This window comes from Lynx rufus, unplaced genomic scaffold (genome assembly GCF_022079265.1).
Source record: "Lynx rufus isolate CCGP_SWC_20201006 ecotype Redwood Valley unplaced genomic scaffold, mLynRuf1.p SCAF_28, whole genome shotgun sequence".
NCBI lineage: Eukaryota > Metazoa > Chordata > Mammalia > Carnivora > Felidae > Lynx > Lynx rufus.
This window is the reverse complement of record NW_025814843.1, coordinates 3,168,784-3,183,032: the sequence shown is the minus strand read 5'-3', so window position 1 is coordinate 3,183,032 and position 14,249 is coordinate 3,168,784. Positions and strand designations below refer to the sequence as shown.

The following is a 14,249-nucleotide window of genomic DNA, read 5'->3' as shown; positions in this document are numbered from 1 at the left end:
ACCCAGGCCGTCCCGCCCCCAGTGCCGAGCGCCCGTCGGATTGGCCCGACCGTGAGGCAGGAGGAGGCGTCGTCGTGGCCGCCCGCATGCGCGTGACGCACGCCGACGTCACTGCGCCTCGCCCCGCCCCCGGCCGGCGGCGGGAATCTTTCCTGGACGCTTCCCTGTCGAAGCGTCGCGCCTTCTGGGCTCTCCTAGGAAGCCATAGTTTATGACGCCATGGCCGCCGCCTTGGCTGGACTCACGTTGCCCGCTGTCGTGGAGGAGCTCCTGAGTGAGATGGCCGCGGCGGTGCAGGAGAACGCGCGAAGTACGGGCCGGAGGGCGTGCGTAGCTGCGTTGCGGGCGGTGGACCTGGCACGACGGGGCGGGGAGGCGAGAGGCGGAGTTCCCTGGGCCTGCGGGGCGCCGGGTTGGGGCCCCGCCCCCGCGCTCCGTGCCCGGGTCTCTGGGTTCTTTATTCCGTCTGGTTCTATTACCAAGCCCCAGTTCGTAAAAGATAAATAGAAAAGAAAGGAAGGAAAAGAAGATCTAAATTTGTTCAGGGAGCAGCGCAGTGGTTCCCTGCAGGCCAGGGGGCTGTAGGAACAGAAGTGCTGAGCGCTGTCCCGAAACCCTTCAGAAGGGGCATCGGGCTGGGACAGCGGAAGGCACGGGAGTCTGCAGGGACGTTCGGAAAGGTGGGGTTCTGAATTACTCAACTTGCCTGTAGTATCCCCGCCCCTAAAATCTTAAATTAATTTTAAAGTTAATCCTCTTGTACCCTGCGTGCACCAAATATTTTAGAGCCACAAAACCCAAATGCATACGCAATAACTGGAATTAACCGAGATCTTGTGAAAGCACCTTTTATTTCTCTGACCAGCAGAGGATGCTCTGTGACTATGCTTAGCAAATCACCGAGGTGATCTCAAGATGTGTTCTCACCATAGTAGTATTAAGACGATAATTCTAATGAAAATGCATTGACAAATTAGAATTACTTAACCAGTGTAAAAAGAGTCACTTAATAGTAGTTCAGGACTCAAAACTGCCACTGCTTATTCACTTGGGTGGCTTTTGTTTTAAAAGGACTGCACTTTTGGGGCGCCTGTGTGGCTCATTTGGTGAAGCATGGGATTCTTGATTTTGGCTAGGGTTGATTTCTTGGTTTTGTGAGATCAAGCCCAGAGTCAGGCTCCGCGTTGACAGTGTGGAGCCTGCTTGGGATTGTCTCTCTCCTCTCCGCCCCTCCCGCCTCAAAATAAATAAACTTAAAAAAAAAAAAAAAAAAAAAGGATTGCGCTCTGAAAGAGTTTCTGCTTTTAAAGGGTTGAGAAAAGTAAGCTGTGCTAACACAAGCGTAGTATATTCCCTTAAAAGGTTAGGCCAGCCAGGTATTCAAACATGTTCAAATCCCCAAAAGAATGGGGAGAAAAACCAATGTTAGCTCAAACAGTGTTTGCAAAAAGCGGGTCTGTCTGAATGGGTTAATCTATACACAGTGACACTCTTGGAGAGGGCCCAATAGGTGCCCCTAATGCTCATGGCTGAGACTGAGGACCCACTGCCATTGATTCATGTTTATTTCCAGCAGAACCTTTTTCTGCTATTTCAAAGTATTTGTCCCAGATAGTCATACACTCTTCCTGATCTGTATCCTTCAATGATAATTTTTTTGGATCAAGATTTGAGTTTACACTTGTATGATGATGTGATATGTATCACATTTGGGCCAGTAGGAAGCAATTATTTGTTCTTTCCTATGTAACTTTTTGTTTTCCTTGGAATTACAGCTGTTGTGGTTGTGTTTGTTTCTTTAATTTTCTATGTATTTATCCCCAGTTCAACCTCAAACTCTTTACCAGTGTTCTAAATGCCTGCTCAAGATGTTCAGATAAGTGAGATGTTCTATCAATTTCATTTTCCTATAGAAATCTCTCCTAGAGCTTAGAGTTGATCGAACATGGGCTGACTGCTCTCCTGGATATCTCCTGAGATCTTCCTTCACCATTTTTATCCTAGGAATTCTCTTACCTATGTTGAGCTGTATGTGTAGTGTATCTACAATTTTCTTTTTCTGGGTTTACTATCTTATTTTATAGAGCACATACACTAGTAGTTTCCTGAAGAAGAACACATGAGGTGTACTTTTTGAACCTTTACATGTCTGAAAAGTTTTTTTTTCTTCTTTTTAATGTTTATTTATTTTTGAGAGACACAGAGAGCACACGTGGGGGAGGGGCAGAGAGAGGAGACAGAATCCGAAGCAGGCTCCAGGCGCTGAGCTGTCAGCACAGAGCTCGAACTCCAGAACTGTGAAATCATAACCTGAGCTGAAATCAAAGAGTCGGACACTTGACTGAGCCACCTAGGAGCCCCTAAAATTTACTTTAAAAGAGTCTTTATTACTTTAGCCCCCCTGCTTCATCCCTACCTGTAAAACTACCCAGTGCTACTAATTTCTGAGGATTTTAGGGGGGAAGAGGGTACGTTATTTTTTGGTTTTCTCCATTGCTAGCTTAGGATTCAGTTTCCTCAGGTCTTGTGAATTATTTTCCAGTGTATCTTAGCAGTTGTCTCTCCCTGTCTTTTCATCCCTGGGAGTTTATGTTTAAAAAAAAAAAAAAATCCTTGTGTTATTGTTTATTGAGGTGTTTGGAAGAAGTAAAATTAGATGCATAGACTTAATCACCATCTTACACAAAAACCTTTTTGGTTACAGTCTTTTAAAGGTTTTTGTGCCTGTGGGGTCACTGGTTTAACATGATTAACTCTCTTTCCATTCTTGTTTTACAGTTCCTGATGAGCATTTATCATTGTAAGTATATATCCTGTTGTAATTTTTTTTTTAAAAAAACCATTTTTTTTTTAAGTTTATTTAATTTGACAGAAAGAATGTGTGCATGAGCAGGGGAGGAGCAGAGAGAGGGAGAGAGAGAATCCCTAGCAGGCTCTGCACTGTCAGCCCAGAGTCGGACGCAGGGCTTGATCTCACAAATTGAGATCATGACCGAGCCAAATCAAGAGTCGGATACTCAACCGACTAAGCCACCCAGGCACCCCCATTAATGTGTTTTAAAAGTCAGATCCTTTCAACATCAACTATTGATTTTTAAAAATACCCTTACTAAACTGAGAACAATATTTTCTTGACAGGATTGTTAAAAATCTATCCAATAGCCAATACCACATTTGACAGTACAGGGCATTCTTGTGTTGTCTTATTTGTCATTTTTGTTTAACATTGTTCTAGAAGTTGTAGCTGTTAGCCTAACACCTGAAAAAGAAATTAGAGGCATACCTATTTGTAAGAAAAGACAGCTATCCTTATTTGTAGATGATACAACTTTTTAAAAACCAAGAGAATAAAGTTTTTGTATTACAGAAATTAAAAATTGTTTTCCTTCACGTACAAAGTTCAAAAATATAACTATTTTCAATAGCAACAAAAAGGTGAAAGCTACCTAGGAATAAGTGACATTTAATTGTATACGCATATGTACACATTTATTTATTTAGAGAGAATGAGAGAGAGTGGGGGGGGTGCACAGGGAGAGGGAGAGAGAGAGAATCTAAAGCAGGCTCCATGCCTAATGCAGAGCCTGATGCAGGGTTCAGTCTCACAACCATGAGATCATGATCTGAGCTGAAATCAAGAGTCGGACTCTTAACCAACCGAGCCACCTAGGCACCCCAGTATGCTTATATTTTAAAGGTCTAGAAAGATATATACCAACCTGTACCAGTGGCTTTCTTAGAGGAAAGAAAAGAGATAGAATTTAGGTTTAGAAAAGGTTTTAACCTTTTCTCTATTAAATTTTTTACAGAGATTATGTATTAGAAAAAAATTACTTTTAAAACAAAATAGGGAAATAATAAAAATGTAAATTAGCCAAAAATTTTGGGGAAAAGGGTTAATATTACTAGTGATCATAAATATGCAAATTAAAATAATGACACAACTTTCCATCTATAAAACTGGCTACCACAGAAAAGATGTTGGTAAGAATGTCCTAGATGTTGGCAAAAGCATGGAGAAAAGGGTAATTGATACCCTGCTGGTAGGAGTGTAAATTGGAAAGTAATCTGGCAACAGGTTATAAGAACTTTAAAACATACATATTCTTTGGCTTACAAATTCCACTGAAAAGAATGTATCCAAGGAGGTAATCATGAATGTTCATAAAGATTTTACAGTGAGCATATTCATCCAGTATTGCTTATAGTAGCAAAAGCAAAAACAAAAAACCACCTGGAAACAATCTAGTTATTCACGTTAGATTTAATAAACCCTAATTATCCAAAAATGGAGTTTGGGGAAAAGTAAAGTAATTCATCTTTATAATGGAATTCTTTGTAACTATTAAGAGTGATATAAAAAATACTGCATTGAAGAGGCATTCACAATAAAGTTACAAAAGCAGGTTTAAAAATTCTTGTTTATTTTTAAAGTTAACTGTGATTAATAAAGTTATGACCAAATTTATTTTTCTTTGTCCAAAGATAATCTTCATATGTTTAATGTAAAAAATTTAAAACTCTTCCCATTCAAATGGTTTGTTGTGTAAAGAGACTGGTTTGTTGGAAAATGAAGAAGTTGAACATGTTAATTTTGAATACTTAGTAGCTCTGTCTTTATGTTTTGTGTCAGATCTTATGAGTTCTTTAAAACATTAACTTTCCCATTTTAGTTCAACCAGGCCACTTTATTTTCCAGTTTAGAAAAGTAACTCCTACCCGTAAAAAAATGTTATTGGAAAATAAAGAAAACATGAAAAATGTCAACAATCATACCACCCAGTGATAATCACTGTTACAGTTGGGTTTATTGCCTTTTTATTTAAATTAAATGTTTTATTTTGAGATAATTGTGAATTTTATTAAGAAAAAAATTTTTAGCATGATTGAGAGTTTCTAAATAACCAATTTTGTGCCCAGCCTTTCTCACTTAACACAAGAATTTCTTCACCTACCAAATTTTTTTCTGATAGATCCTTTAACAGATGGTTAGCCTTTACTACTAATGCAAAAAAGAACAAATTAACACCCACCAAAGGGGTTATGAAGAACTGACAAGGGGGGCACCTGGGGGGCTCAGTTGGTTAAGCGTCTGACTTCAGTTCAGGTCATGATCTCACGGTTTGCAGGTTCACAGATTCTGTGTCTCCCTCTCTCTCTGCCCCTCCCCCACTCACACTCTGTCTCTGTCTCAAAGATAAATAAAATTTTTTTAAAAAAAGAAAGAAAAACTCTGACAATACTGTAATTGGTTAGGATGTGGGAAAATAGAACTCTTAAACAATGCTAGTGGGACTGCGCTGTTTCCACTGTGGAAAACTATTGGCAACACCTATTAAAGTTGAAAAATGCACACATCCTAAGGCTCAGCAATTCTACTTACATAACCAGGAAGAACTAAGGGACATATACGGGGATAATTGAGTATTATTTATAATGTGAAATAGAAATGATCAGAATGCCTGTCAATAGGGTACTTAAAAAACAAGATGCATGTACATACAATGGTATATTCAAAAGTTAAATTAAAAAATATATATTGAGGTGCCTGGCTGGCTCAGGTGGTAGAGCGTGCAACTCTTGATCTCGGGGTTGTGAGATCAAGCCCCACATTGGGTATAGAGATCACTTAAAAAAATAAAACCTTGGGGTGCCTAGATGGCTCAGTTGGTTAAGCGTCTTGACTCTTGATTTCAGCTCAGGTTATGATCTCACAGTTCATGAGCTTGAGCCCCGCATCGGGCTCTGCTCTGACAGCATGGAGCCTGCTTGGGATTCTCTCTCTCTCTCCCTCTCTCTCTGCCCCTACCCTGCTCATGCTCTTTCTTTCAAAATAAATAAACTTTAAGTAAAATAAAGTAAAATCTTAACAGATATAGATATATGAATAGATACATAGATATATGAATATACATATATATAATATGCATCTTTTTTTTTTAAATTTTTTTTTCAACGTTTATTTTTTTGGGGACAGAGAGAGACAGAGCATGAATGGGGGAGGGGCAGAGAGAGAGGGAGACACAGAATCGGAAACAGGCTCCAGGCTCTGAGCCATCAGCCCAGAGCCTGACGCGGGGCTCGAACTCACGGACCACGAGATCGTGACCTGGCTGAAGTCGGACGCTTAACCGACTGCGCCACCCAGGCGCCCCTAATATGCATCATTTTTAAAAGCACATTGAGTGAAAAAAAAAACAGGTTGCCAAAAATGCCTATAATATATCTTTTATGTTTTAAAACTTGTAAGACATCCTGAAAACATTATTACACTATATGTTAACTGACCTGGATTTAAATAAAAATTAAAAAAAAATTTTTGTTTTAATCTTTATTTTTGAGGGAGAGAGACAGAATGCAAGCAGGGGAGGAACAGAAAGAGAGGGAGACACAGAATGTGAAGCAGGCTCCAGGCTCCAAGCTGTCAGCGCAAAGCCCGATGTGGGGCTTGAACCCACAGACTGCGAGATCATGACCTGAGCCGAAATCGAACGCTCAACCAACTGAGCCACCCAGGCACCCCTGGATTTAAATAAAATTAAAAAAAAAAAGTAATGAAAAAACTTACAATACCACATGTATATATACGTATACGTATGTATATGTGTGTGTGTGCGAAGTATACGTATTCAATGTACTAAGTATAATAAAATATAAAAACGTTAACAGGAAGGAAACCAACCAATGCATGCAGTTGCCTCAGGGATGAAAGGAAGTTGGGAATAAGAACAGGAAGCACTATGAAGTATAAACAGGGTTTTATCTGCAAACATGGTAACATTCTGGGGGGTTAATTACATGGGTTTCTCCTATATTGCCTTTTTTTTTTCAAATTAAAATGAATTGTTTGCAACTGCCAGTCGGTGATCCTTTGGGCGAAGTTGCTGAGGTGACAGGCAGTCTAACCTGTAGCCTCTCTGTTTCTCAGGCTGAAGTTCATCTTTGGCCCATCAGCCATTCAGGCCTTGGACCTTGTTGATCGACAGTCCATCACCTTAATCTCATCGCCCAGTGGGAGGCGTGTTTACCAGGTAGAAATCCAGAGGTGGGGATTATCTCAGCAAGAAATCCCTTAGGACAAAATGTTTTCATGAATCTCAATGGAAAATGATGACCAGCCTTAAATATTTCCTGGATTATAGAAGAACATTTGACCCAACTTAGTAAAATTAAGTATTAGTAATTAAGATAAGATAAATATGACTTATTAACCCTGCCCAGGAGCAACATACAGAACCAGCAATGATGTGGAGAGGCTGTTTTCTCAAGTCTAACGGAGCATGGTCGACTTTTCTTTCCCAGGTTTGATAACAGGCACTTTTCCTCAAAAAACTGGGTTGATATTTCCATTTTGTTCATTATCTGTCGCCTACAAGTAAATGCCAAAATATTTTGAGGTCTTTCTATATGCTCAGATTGATCTGTCAGAAGTGATCTTTCAAAACTATTGTCAGGTAGTATTCATTAAGTATACCAGATGTAGGCAGTCTACTTGAACCTTAGTTTTGCCCTCTACAATTTAAGATAGGTAGATTTGTAAAGTAATAGCCTCTGAACAGACTCTGAAAGACTCAGATTTCCATGTCTTGTTGCTATTTCCCACCAAAAACCCAACAAGGTATTTATCTTTCAGGAAACTGAGATGCAGAAGAGTGAATTAACAGTCACATCTGGCAGCTGGGACTTGTAACTGCTGCCCTACAGTGTCTCTTTTTATATATAAATGGGGCCACATTCTATTCCCACTCCTCCGCCCCCCAATTTAGCTATATGATACCATGTAAGTGCAGTGAGATTGAGGGAAGGGAAGGTTGTGAATGAAGAACATTGGCATTTTGTGTCTGGCTTGGAAGGAGTAAAAAAGCCATCAGCTCTAGTATGTAATCTAGGTCTTGCTGAAGACCAGGAAGAGACGGGAGTTTTTCATTGTTTGGATTCTGGTTTATTTATGATGAACTTCTCAGAGCTGAGACCATGTCCGTTCATTCTTAGTGAGAGAATGAGCAAAGCCTGCTTGGTGCCTTTGGTTAGTGAATTAACCCGCCGTTTCACATGGTAGCATAACTTAACCAGTCTGGCAAAATCTTCATTCATTTCTTCATTAAGGAAAATGATGTGACTAACGTTGAGTGCCGCAGTTAGAAATTTCGGGTCGTATTTACTTAAAAGAGGCTGCCTGTTAGAATTTTGTCGGGGCGAACTTAGCAGATAAAATACCTCAAACAAAATCTTTCAGATTTTAAGTAATGACTAGGTCACAGACCTAGAGGACAGAAGGCTTAACAGATCACAGCTATTAAATGATATTGTGCCTGACGAGGTTTTTCCATGTCTCTGCCTAGTGTGTTTATTGGGGGTTTCTATGTAGCTAAAGTACCCGGAACAAGAAGGGCCTGTGAGTTTTTCCCACATCGTTTAGTTTGACTTTTTGTCTCCGTTCCAGTGTTAGCATTACGCCTGACCTGCACCTCTAGTCTTCTAGTTCTGTGATCTGGTCATTACTTAAAGTCTGAAAGATTTTGTTTGAGATATTTTCGTTATCGTTGCCTTGTTGTTTCTTCCAAGGTTGCCACGGCTTACTTAACTTCCCTCATTCCCAGCCTGTACCATATCACATTGCTTTATTCATCATAAAAATGCTAACTTCCTAGTACTGTGGCTTTCAGCTTGGACTTTGAATTAAATGAAGCTGTAGAAATCTTATGTCCACCCTCAATTTAACCTTAATGGTTTCCTTGTATACTGACATAGTCAGAATTTGGCTTTAGTCAGAGGTTCTCTGACATGATAAAAGTTGAGTCAGACACTATCTTGATATCCTGCTAGTCTCTTTCCATAGGTCAACCTGATACTCGCACTGTTCTCCTCCAGGTACAGTGGTAATTATTGCAAAGTCACCACTATGTTGTTGTCACCTGAGTTGCTTTTCTGTAAACTTTTTTGGTTCAGGTAGGGAGGGGGAGGCATCGGTCAGGAGAGGCTAAGTTATGCTGTGGTTAACAAATTTCAGAGGCTCACGAAAACAAAGTTTTGTGTCTTGTTCATGCCTCATATCCACTGAGAGTTCATTGCAGCTCTGCTCCAAAACATCATCACGCAGGGATCCCAGCTGGTGTGGCAGTCCTTCTCTGGAATATTGTGGATCTCACAGCAGAGAGAAAAGAGGATGTGGTGTGTGCCAATCTGTAATGTTTCTGCTTGGCTACTCACATTTTATTGGCTGAAGCAGGTCACATAGCCAGGGGTATTTAATAGGGCAGGAATGTATAATCTTCTTTCAGAGAGAGGCACCGAACACAGGAAACAATAAATAATACATTTAGCACTATGATGGCTCCTAAAAGGCTTGGAGCAATCATAAAATAAAACTATACTTGTGAATGGATGCCTATCTAAGTGGGTCATACTTCTTAGAACCCAACTGGAACCACAGCAGACGTCCTCCAAATGAAGTTCATATGAGTCTGCTCTTGGGTCTCAGTATCCTATTTCCCACGTGTTACTTTTTTCTAAAATCTGTCTCCTTCTGGGGATGAACATTCCAGACTATGAGTGGGAGAAGTGGGGCACTTCCTGTAAGAGGAGGTCATTTTTCCATTGGAGGATAAAGCAATTGAATTAGATGATCCCTGAGGTCAATTTCCAGTTCTAATCATTTCTGACTCAGATTTTTACCTTATTATTGGGTTTATTAGTCATCTGATGCTAGATAAGGAAGAAGCAAATTCAAAATTTGCTATCACAACAGTGTTTACTGCCTTGGACGCTTGAACATTTTACTTTTAGTCTCAGCCAGCCTTTGAAAGCATCAGGCAAGGGAACCTCTGTAGAATTTCTTCCCATCCCTAAGTCACCTGGCATTTAGTCAGCATCATCCAGGGTATTCTCATGGATTGGGGACCCACAAAAAGAAGGGAGCCGAGGAACCATTCAGGTGAGTGTAGAATTCCAGAGGCTTGTGCCTGCTTAAATTTAAATCCAGGGAGAAGAAACATAGGGGATAGATAAAGGAAGAAATCTAAAGTTTTATTCATCGGTAATAGTTGGAGACCTAAGCATTGTTCATGTCACTGCTGGATATTGGGTTTTTCCCCAGGATTAAGTGGAAAACAGTCTGCTTTCTAGCTGCTGTCAGTTTGACAAACGAGCATGACACCTGGAACACTGCTATTCTGTTGAAGCCTTACCTGTTGCTTTATTCTTTGTTGGGGAGAAAGAAGGAAGAATCTTAGGAGTGCTGACTTTTTTTTTTTTTTCATCCTGGCCTTTTCATTCAGATTGCCATCTTGGAGCCTAAAACTAATTTGAAAGCCCTGTGGCAAATTCCTAAGTGGCATCTCACGGTAAAATAACCTTCAGGATGTTTCTGCTTCCTTGGATACTGATTTTACACTTCCCGTTTGGAAGTTAACTCCAGGAGTGAAGCCCTTAACATTTTTGGTTTGGGCTCCCTGGTGGTAGAGAGGCTTAAACAAGTGATTTCTCTGACAAGTTTGTCCACCACAGACACATCATAATTTCGCTGTACGTCTCCTTTTTGTCCCTTGCCTGCCAACAAGGCGATGTGTTCTTGGACTAGGCCTCTTACCAACCCCTCCTCCTATCTGCGTCCTCTTGCCATCCTGCTAGGTGAATCGGCAGATCCAGGCGTGCCTCGTTCTGAGACCTCCACCCTGAGCAGCTGAGTCATCCCTTTTGCAGGCTTCTTTGCTTTATTTATTCTCCTTGCTCTCAAACGGTTTTCAAGAGGCCTTTCCTACTTTCTCTGGAAGACCTGTATTTCTGCCTCACTGCTTGCTCTTTACCTGTTCCACACTTTGTTTAGGTGTGCGGCGGAAGCTTCAGAAACGTACACGCATGTTGTGCAATACCAAAGGCTGAGAAACACCACAATAATGTGTATCTGAGGGGACCTTTCCCGTCCACCTCTTTTTTAGGCAGCCCATGGAGTGGACCCTGTAAATCACTAGGCGGAGGAACAAAATGGCTCATGTGGATGGTTTAACTAGCCTGAAACTCCTGTTTCGTGGTCTGAAGTCCTCAAGGACAGAACCTGTACATGGGGAAGTTGAGTTTTCACTTTTGTGTAAGACGTTACCGCAGCCCTTCCCAGTACGGTTTGGAGAGCTGCTCTGAGTCATCAGGCGGATAAATTCAGGGGAGGGAAGCGCTTTTCCAGCGCACCTTTTGAAGTCTGATCCCATCTGTTCTTTCCTTTATAGGTACTTGGAAGTTCTGGTAAAACGTACACATGTTTGGCTTCTTGTCATTACTGTTCATGTCCTGCGTTTGCCTTCTCCGTGCTGCGGAAGAGTGACAGCCTGCTGGTGAGGATGGGGAAGGCTCTTCCCACTGCAGTCGAATTAGGAGGGAAATTCTTGGCCCCCTTAGCATGGTTTAAGAGTTGTACAAAGTGAGAATTTTTACTACCTGTTGAAGCAAACGGTTTACTGTCCTGGATTTCTGTCCTCTCTTTTGGGTTTACCCTCCCAAAATGCACTGTCATTTTTTAGATCTACATCCATTTCCCAATTGTTTATTTAAAAGGTCACAGGTGAAACTTTGGGGAGGGCAACAAGGTAATCTTGAAAGTTGGCACTGGGGAATTAGACGGCCCAACAAAAATACGAACTAAAGTGACTGCTGGCGACTTTGCATATCCCCAACTCAGCTACGAGGTATTTCTTCCCACTACACCCATAAGACAGCCTGGCACTTAGCCATACTTGATTTTCACCAGGGGGCAGGAGAGCACATTGATATTTCTGCCGATTTCACAGGAGCCCAGAGCATCAAGCAGGAGCAGGACATACTCACACAACTCCCTGTTCCAAAGGAGAACAGCATTACCCACCTAAGAGCAGGTAGCTATTTTGTCAGTTTTCCCAAGGAAAATTATAGTATCCACTCCATTCTTCCCCTTTCTTTTACACTGTTAACTTTGTAAACATCTCGGGAATGGCGGTGGGAAGTTGGGCATCTGATTGTTGAAAGGCCGCATTTGCAGCTGATGTGCCCTAAGTTTGTTTCACCTGTAAAAGGACAGGATTAAATTAGGGCCCCTGCAATATCTAAGCTGTGTGTTCTGTGACATAAGGCACAGCACTTCCCCACAGGCTGCTGTCTGTGAGGGTTCTGCTCACCACCCTCCCCCATAGTACAGCACAGTGGTTAAGGGAGCGTAGACTCTGGGCACATGGGTAGAATGGGGATAAGACCTGTCCTCATGGGGTAGCTGACAGATTTAAGTGAGACAGTCTGTGGGAAGCACTGAGCAACACAGTAGGTCAAGGAACGTTCGCCATCGCTGTGAATAGCTTTCTGAAGGCCGGAAGAAAGAGGCAGAGCCAAAGACTGCAATGGGGGGCCTGTCTTGCTTCTCACTGTGGGTGATACACCCTGTGCCAGCTGGGCCTAAACTTTCCCAAAACAACAGGCAAAGTAAAACTTCCTTTATCCCCTCTGATTTCCAGAAAAGAATACATTTGTGTCACCTTTATCTGCAGTTTTAGGCAGCAAGTCTTTAATCTGTGTGCCCACTCCTTTCCTACTAAATGTAGTGACAGGTCTTGGTTATCTCGGCCCTGCCGATTAACGGAGTTGTGTTTTGTATTCCAGTGCAAGCATCTCTTGGCAGTTTATCTTAGCCAGGTGACAGGGACCTGCCGACAGCTGAAGGTCTCTGACAAGCAACTGACAGACGTATTATTCGCAGAGAAGAAACAAAAAGCATAAAAGGTATAGGTTAAGCATCGTTATCTTTCAAAATAGAAGTCCCACCAGGAAACACGTGGTTCATGTGGAAGAGAGGTGAAATAATCTTCTGGAGACTTCTTGTTACTGTCCCTCTTCCCTCCTGGACAAGAGACTGTGAGTTGCAACCCAGGATGTGTGTATGGTTTGAAGTTCTGTACAGTTCTTGTGGAAAATCAGAACCCGTCTGTGAGGCCCTTGGATAAATTTCTGAGGTGGAATCAAGCATTTTAGACTCAAACAAACCCTAATCTCTATCACACCCTGTCTGCAATTAGATTAAGTTACTGAAGTACTTAGTAATTTTTAAGAGGTTGGAATGGTAGATGAAACTGGTAAGAAAAAGTTTAGATGAGTTAAGTGTTACTTCTTTTCTTTGGGTCCAGGGAATCACTCTGCAGCAACAAAAGAGCAGAGCAGAGCTATGGCTAAGCAGCAGCACCTATAAAAAGACTCCGGGGTTTTAGTTTCACTGAGCTTTAGCTCCCGGTGGTGTTGCCAAAAAAGCTTACATAAGCTGTATCGTTAGAAAGGCGTATCTGAAGCAAGGAAAGGGCTGGTTTTGCTCTGCGTGCGTTTCTGAGCTTTATAAGAAGCCAAATGAAGGAAGAGACAAAGTCATGCCCTGAAGGAAGTAGAGAAACCACCAAGGATTTCCAGTCTGAACAAGAAAACGGAAAAGAGACTCCAAGAGGAGAGTTTTAGAAGGGAGGGAGATGGGACTCGTCTGGACCCCGAGAGAGTGAGGGGTAAGGACAGATGGCAGTGAAGATGAGGCCACCTCAGCCCAGAAGAACTTCCTAAGGAAAGCCATTCATGGCCAGAACGGGAGCCTGGAAGGCCAGGCATGCTGTCTGCGGGGCTTGCACACCTGCAGCTTCCTTGTGCAGATATTACAGCAGTGAACACACAGAGGGGAGAGATTTTACGGCCCAGGAAACACGAGGTGCAGGTGCTGGAGAGCCATGTGACCGGCTCACAGGCGGTGCAGCGTTCTCTGGTGGCCAGAGCCTTGGGTTCCGTGGAGGCGCAGCACACAAAAGCTGTCAGGACTTTCCTACTTGGGAAGCTTGGGCTGGGTATAAACTTCTCCCTTTAAGCAGTCTTCAGAACAAAGAATAGAAGGTAGATTCAGCACCCTGAGCTTGTTTTTTAAGTTTTATTTTTATTTCATGTCATACACATACACAGTTCTAGGATTTTACTTATTAAAATTTTCACACTTGGGCTCCAGCAACTTGGCCAAACGTCAGCTTGGTAGAGAACTAAAAATCACTGCCTAACTCTAGAAGGGGAAGACGCAGTCTGGAAGAGGAGGGATCGATCCCATTTCTCCAGTTTCTTCCTCTAGGGTATGGCTTTGCAGTATGCGGAGAAGAATGTTAGGAAAATTGTTATCTGATATTCTACTTCAGAACTTATTAGAGTGTCATTTCCCCAAATAAATACAGCAGTTTCTTGACTGAAGAATTAAACTTTTAATTTTCCTGGTCACC

At 41.9% G+C, this 14,249-nt stretch overlaps 1 protein-coding gene across 3 annotated transcripts; it reads left to right on the top strand.

Moving 5' to 3' along the window:
• Positions 1-112: 112 nt before the first annotated feature.
• On the top strand, positions 113-14,220 carry ZSWIM7 (zinc finger SWIM-type containing 7). Of its 3 annotated transcripts, XM_047090014.1 has the most exons (6): positions 113-310; positions 2,779-2,800; positions 6,929-7,031; positions 11,223-11,327; positions 11,781-11,864; positions 12,619-12,704. In XM_047090014.1, the coding sequence occupies exons 1-5, from the start codon at positions 220-222 to the stop codon at positions 11,856-11,858; spliced, it is 399 nt and encodes a 132-aa protein (XP_046945970.1). In that variant the 5' UTR covers positions 113-219; the 3' UTR covers positions 11,859-11,864; positions 12,619-12,704. The 3 variants fall into 3 exon arrangements, with proteins under 3 accessions (XP_046945970.1, XP_046945968.1, XP_046945969.1); XM_047090012.1 differs by lacking the exon at positions 11,781-11,864 and having other exon boundaries at positions 12,619-14,220; XM_047090013.1 differs by having other exon boundaries at positions 11,781-12,711.
• Positions 14,221-14,249: the final 29 nt, after the last annotated feature.

What these genes read in the sequence shown, in the direction of transcription:
- ZSWIM7 (XM_047090012.1), top strand. Translation starts at nt 220, where the DNA reads ATGGCCGCCGCCTTGGCTGGACTCACGTTGCCCGCTGTCGTGGAGGAG. An exon ending in GTGGGAGGCGTGTTTACCAG is followed by an intron (nt 7,032 to 11,222) that starts GTAGAAATCCAG and finishes TTTCCTTTATAG; the next exon opens with GTACTTGGAAGTTCTGGTAA. An exon ending in GGAAGAGTGACAGCCTGCTG is followed by an intron (nt 11,328 to 12,618) that starts GTGAGGATGGGG and finishes TTTGTATTCCAG; the next exon opens with TGCAAGCATCTCTTGGCAGT.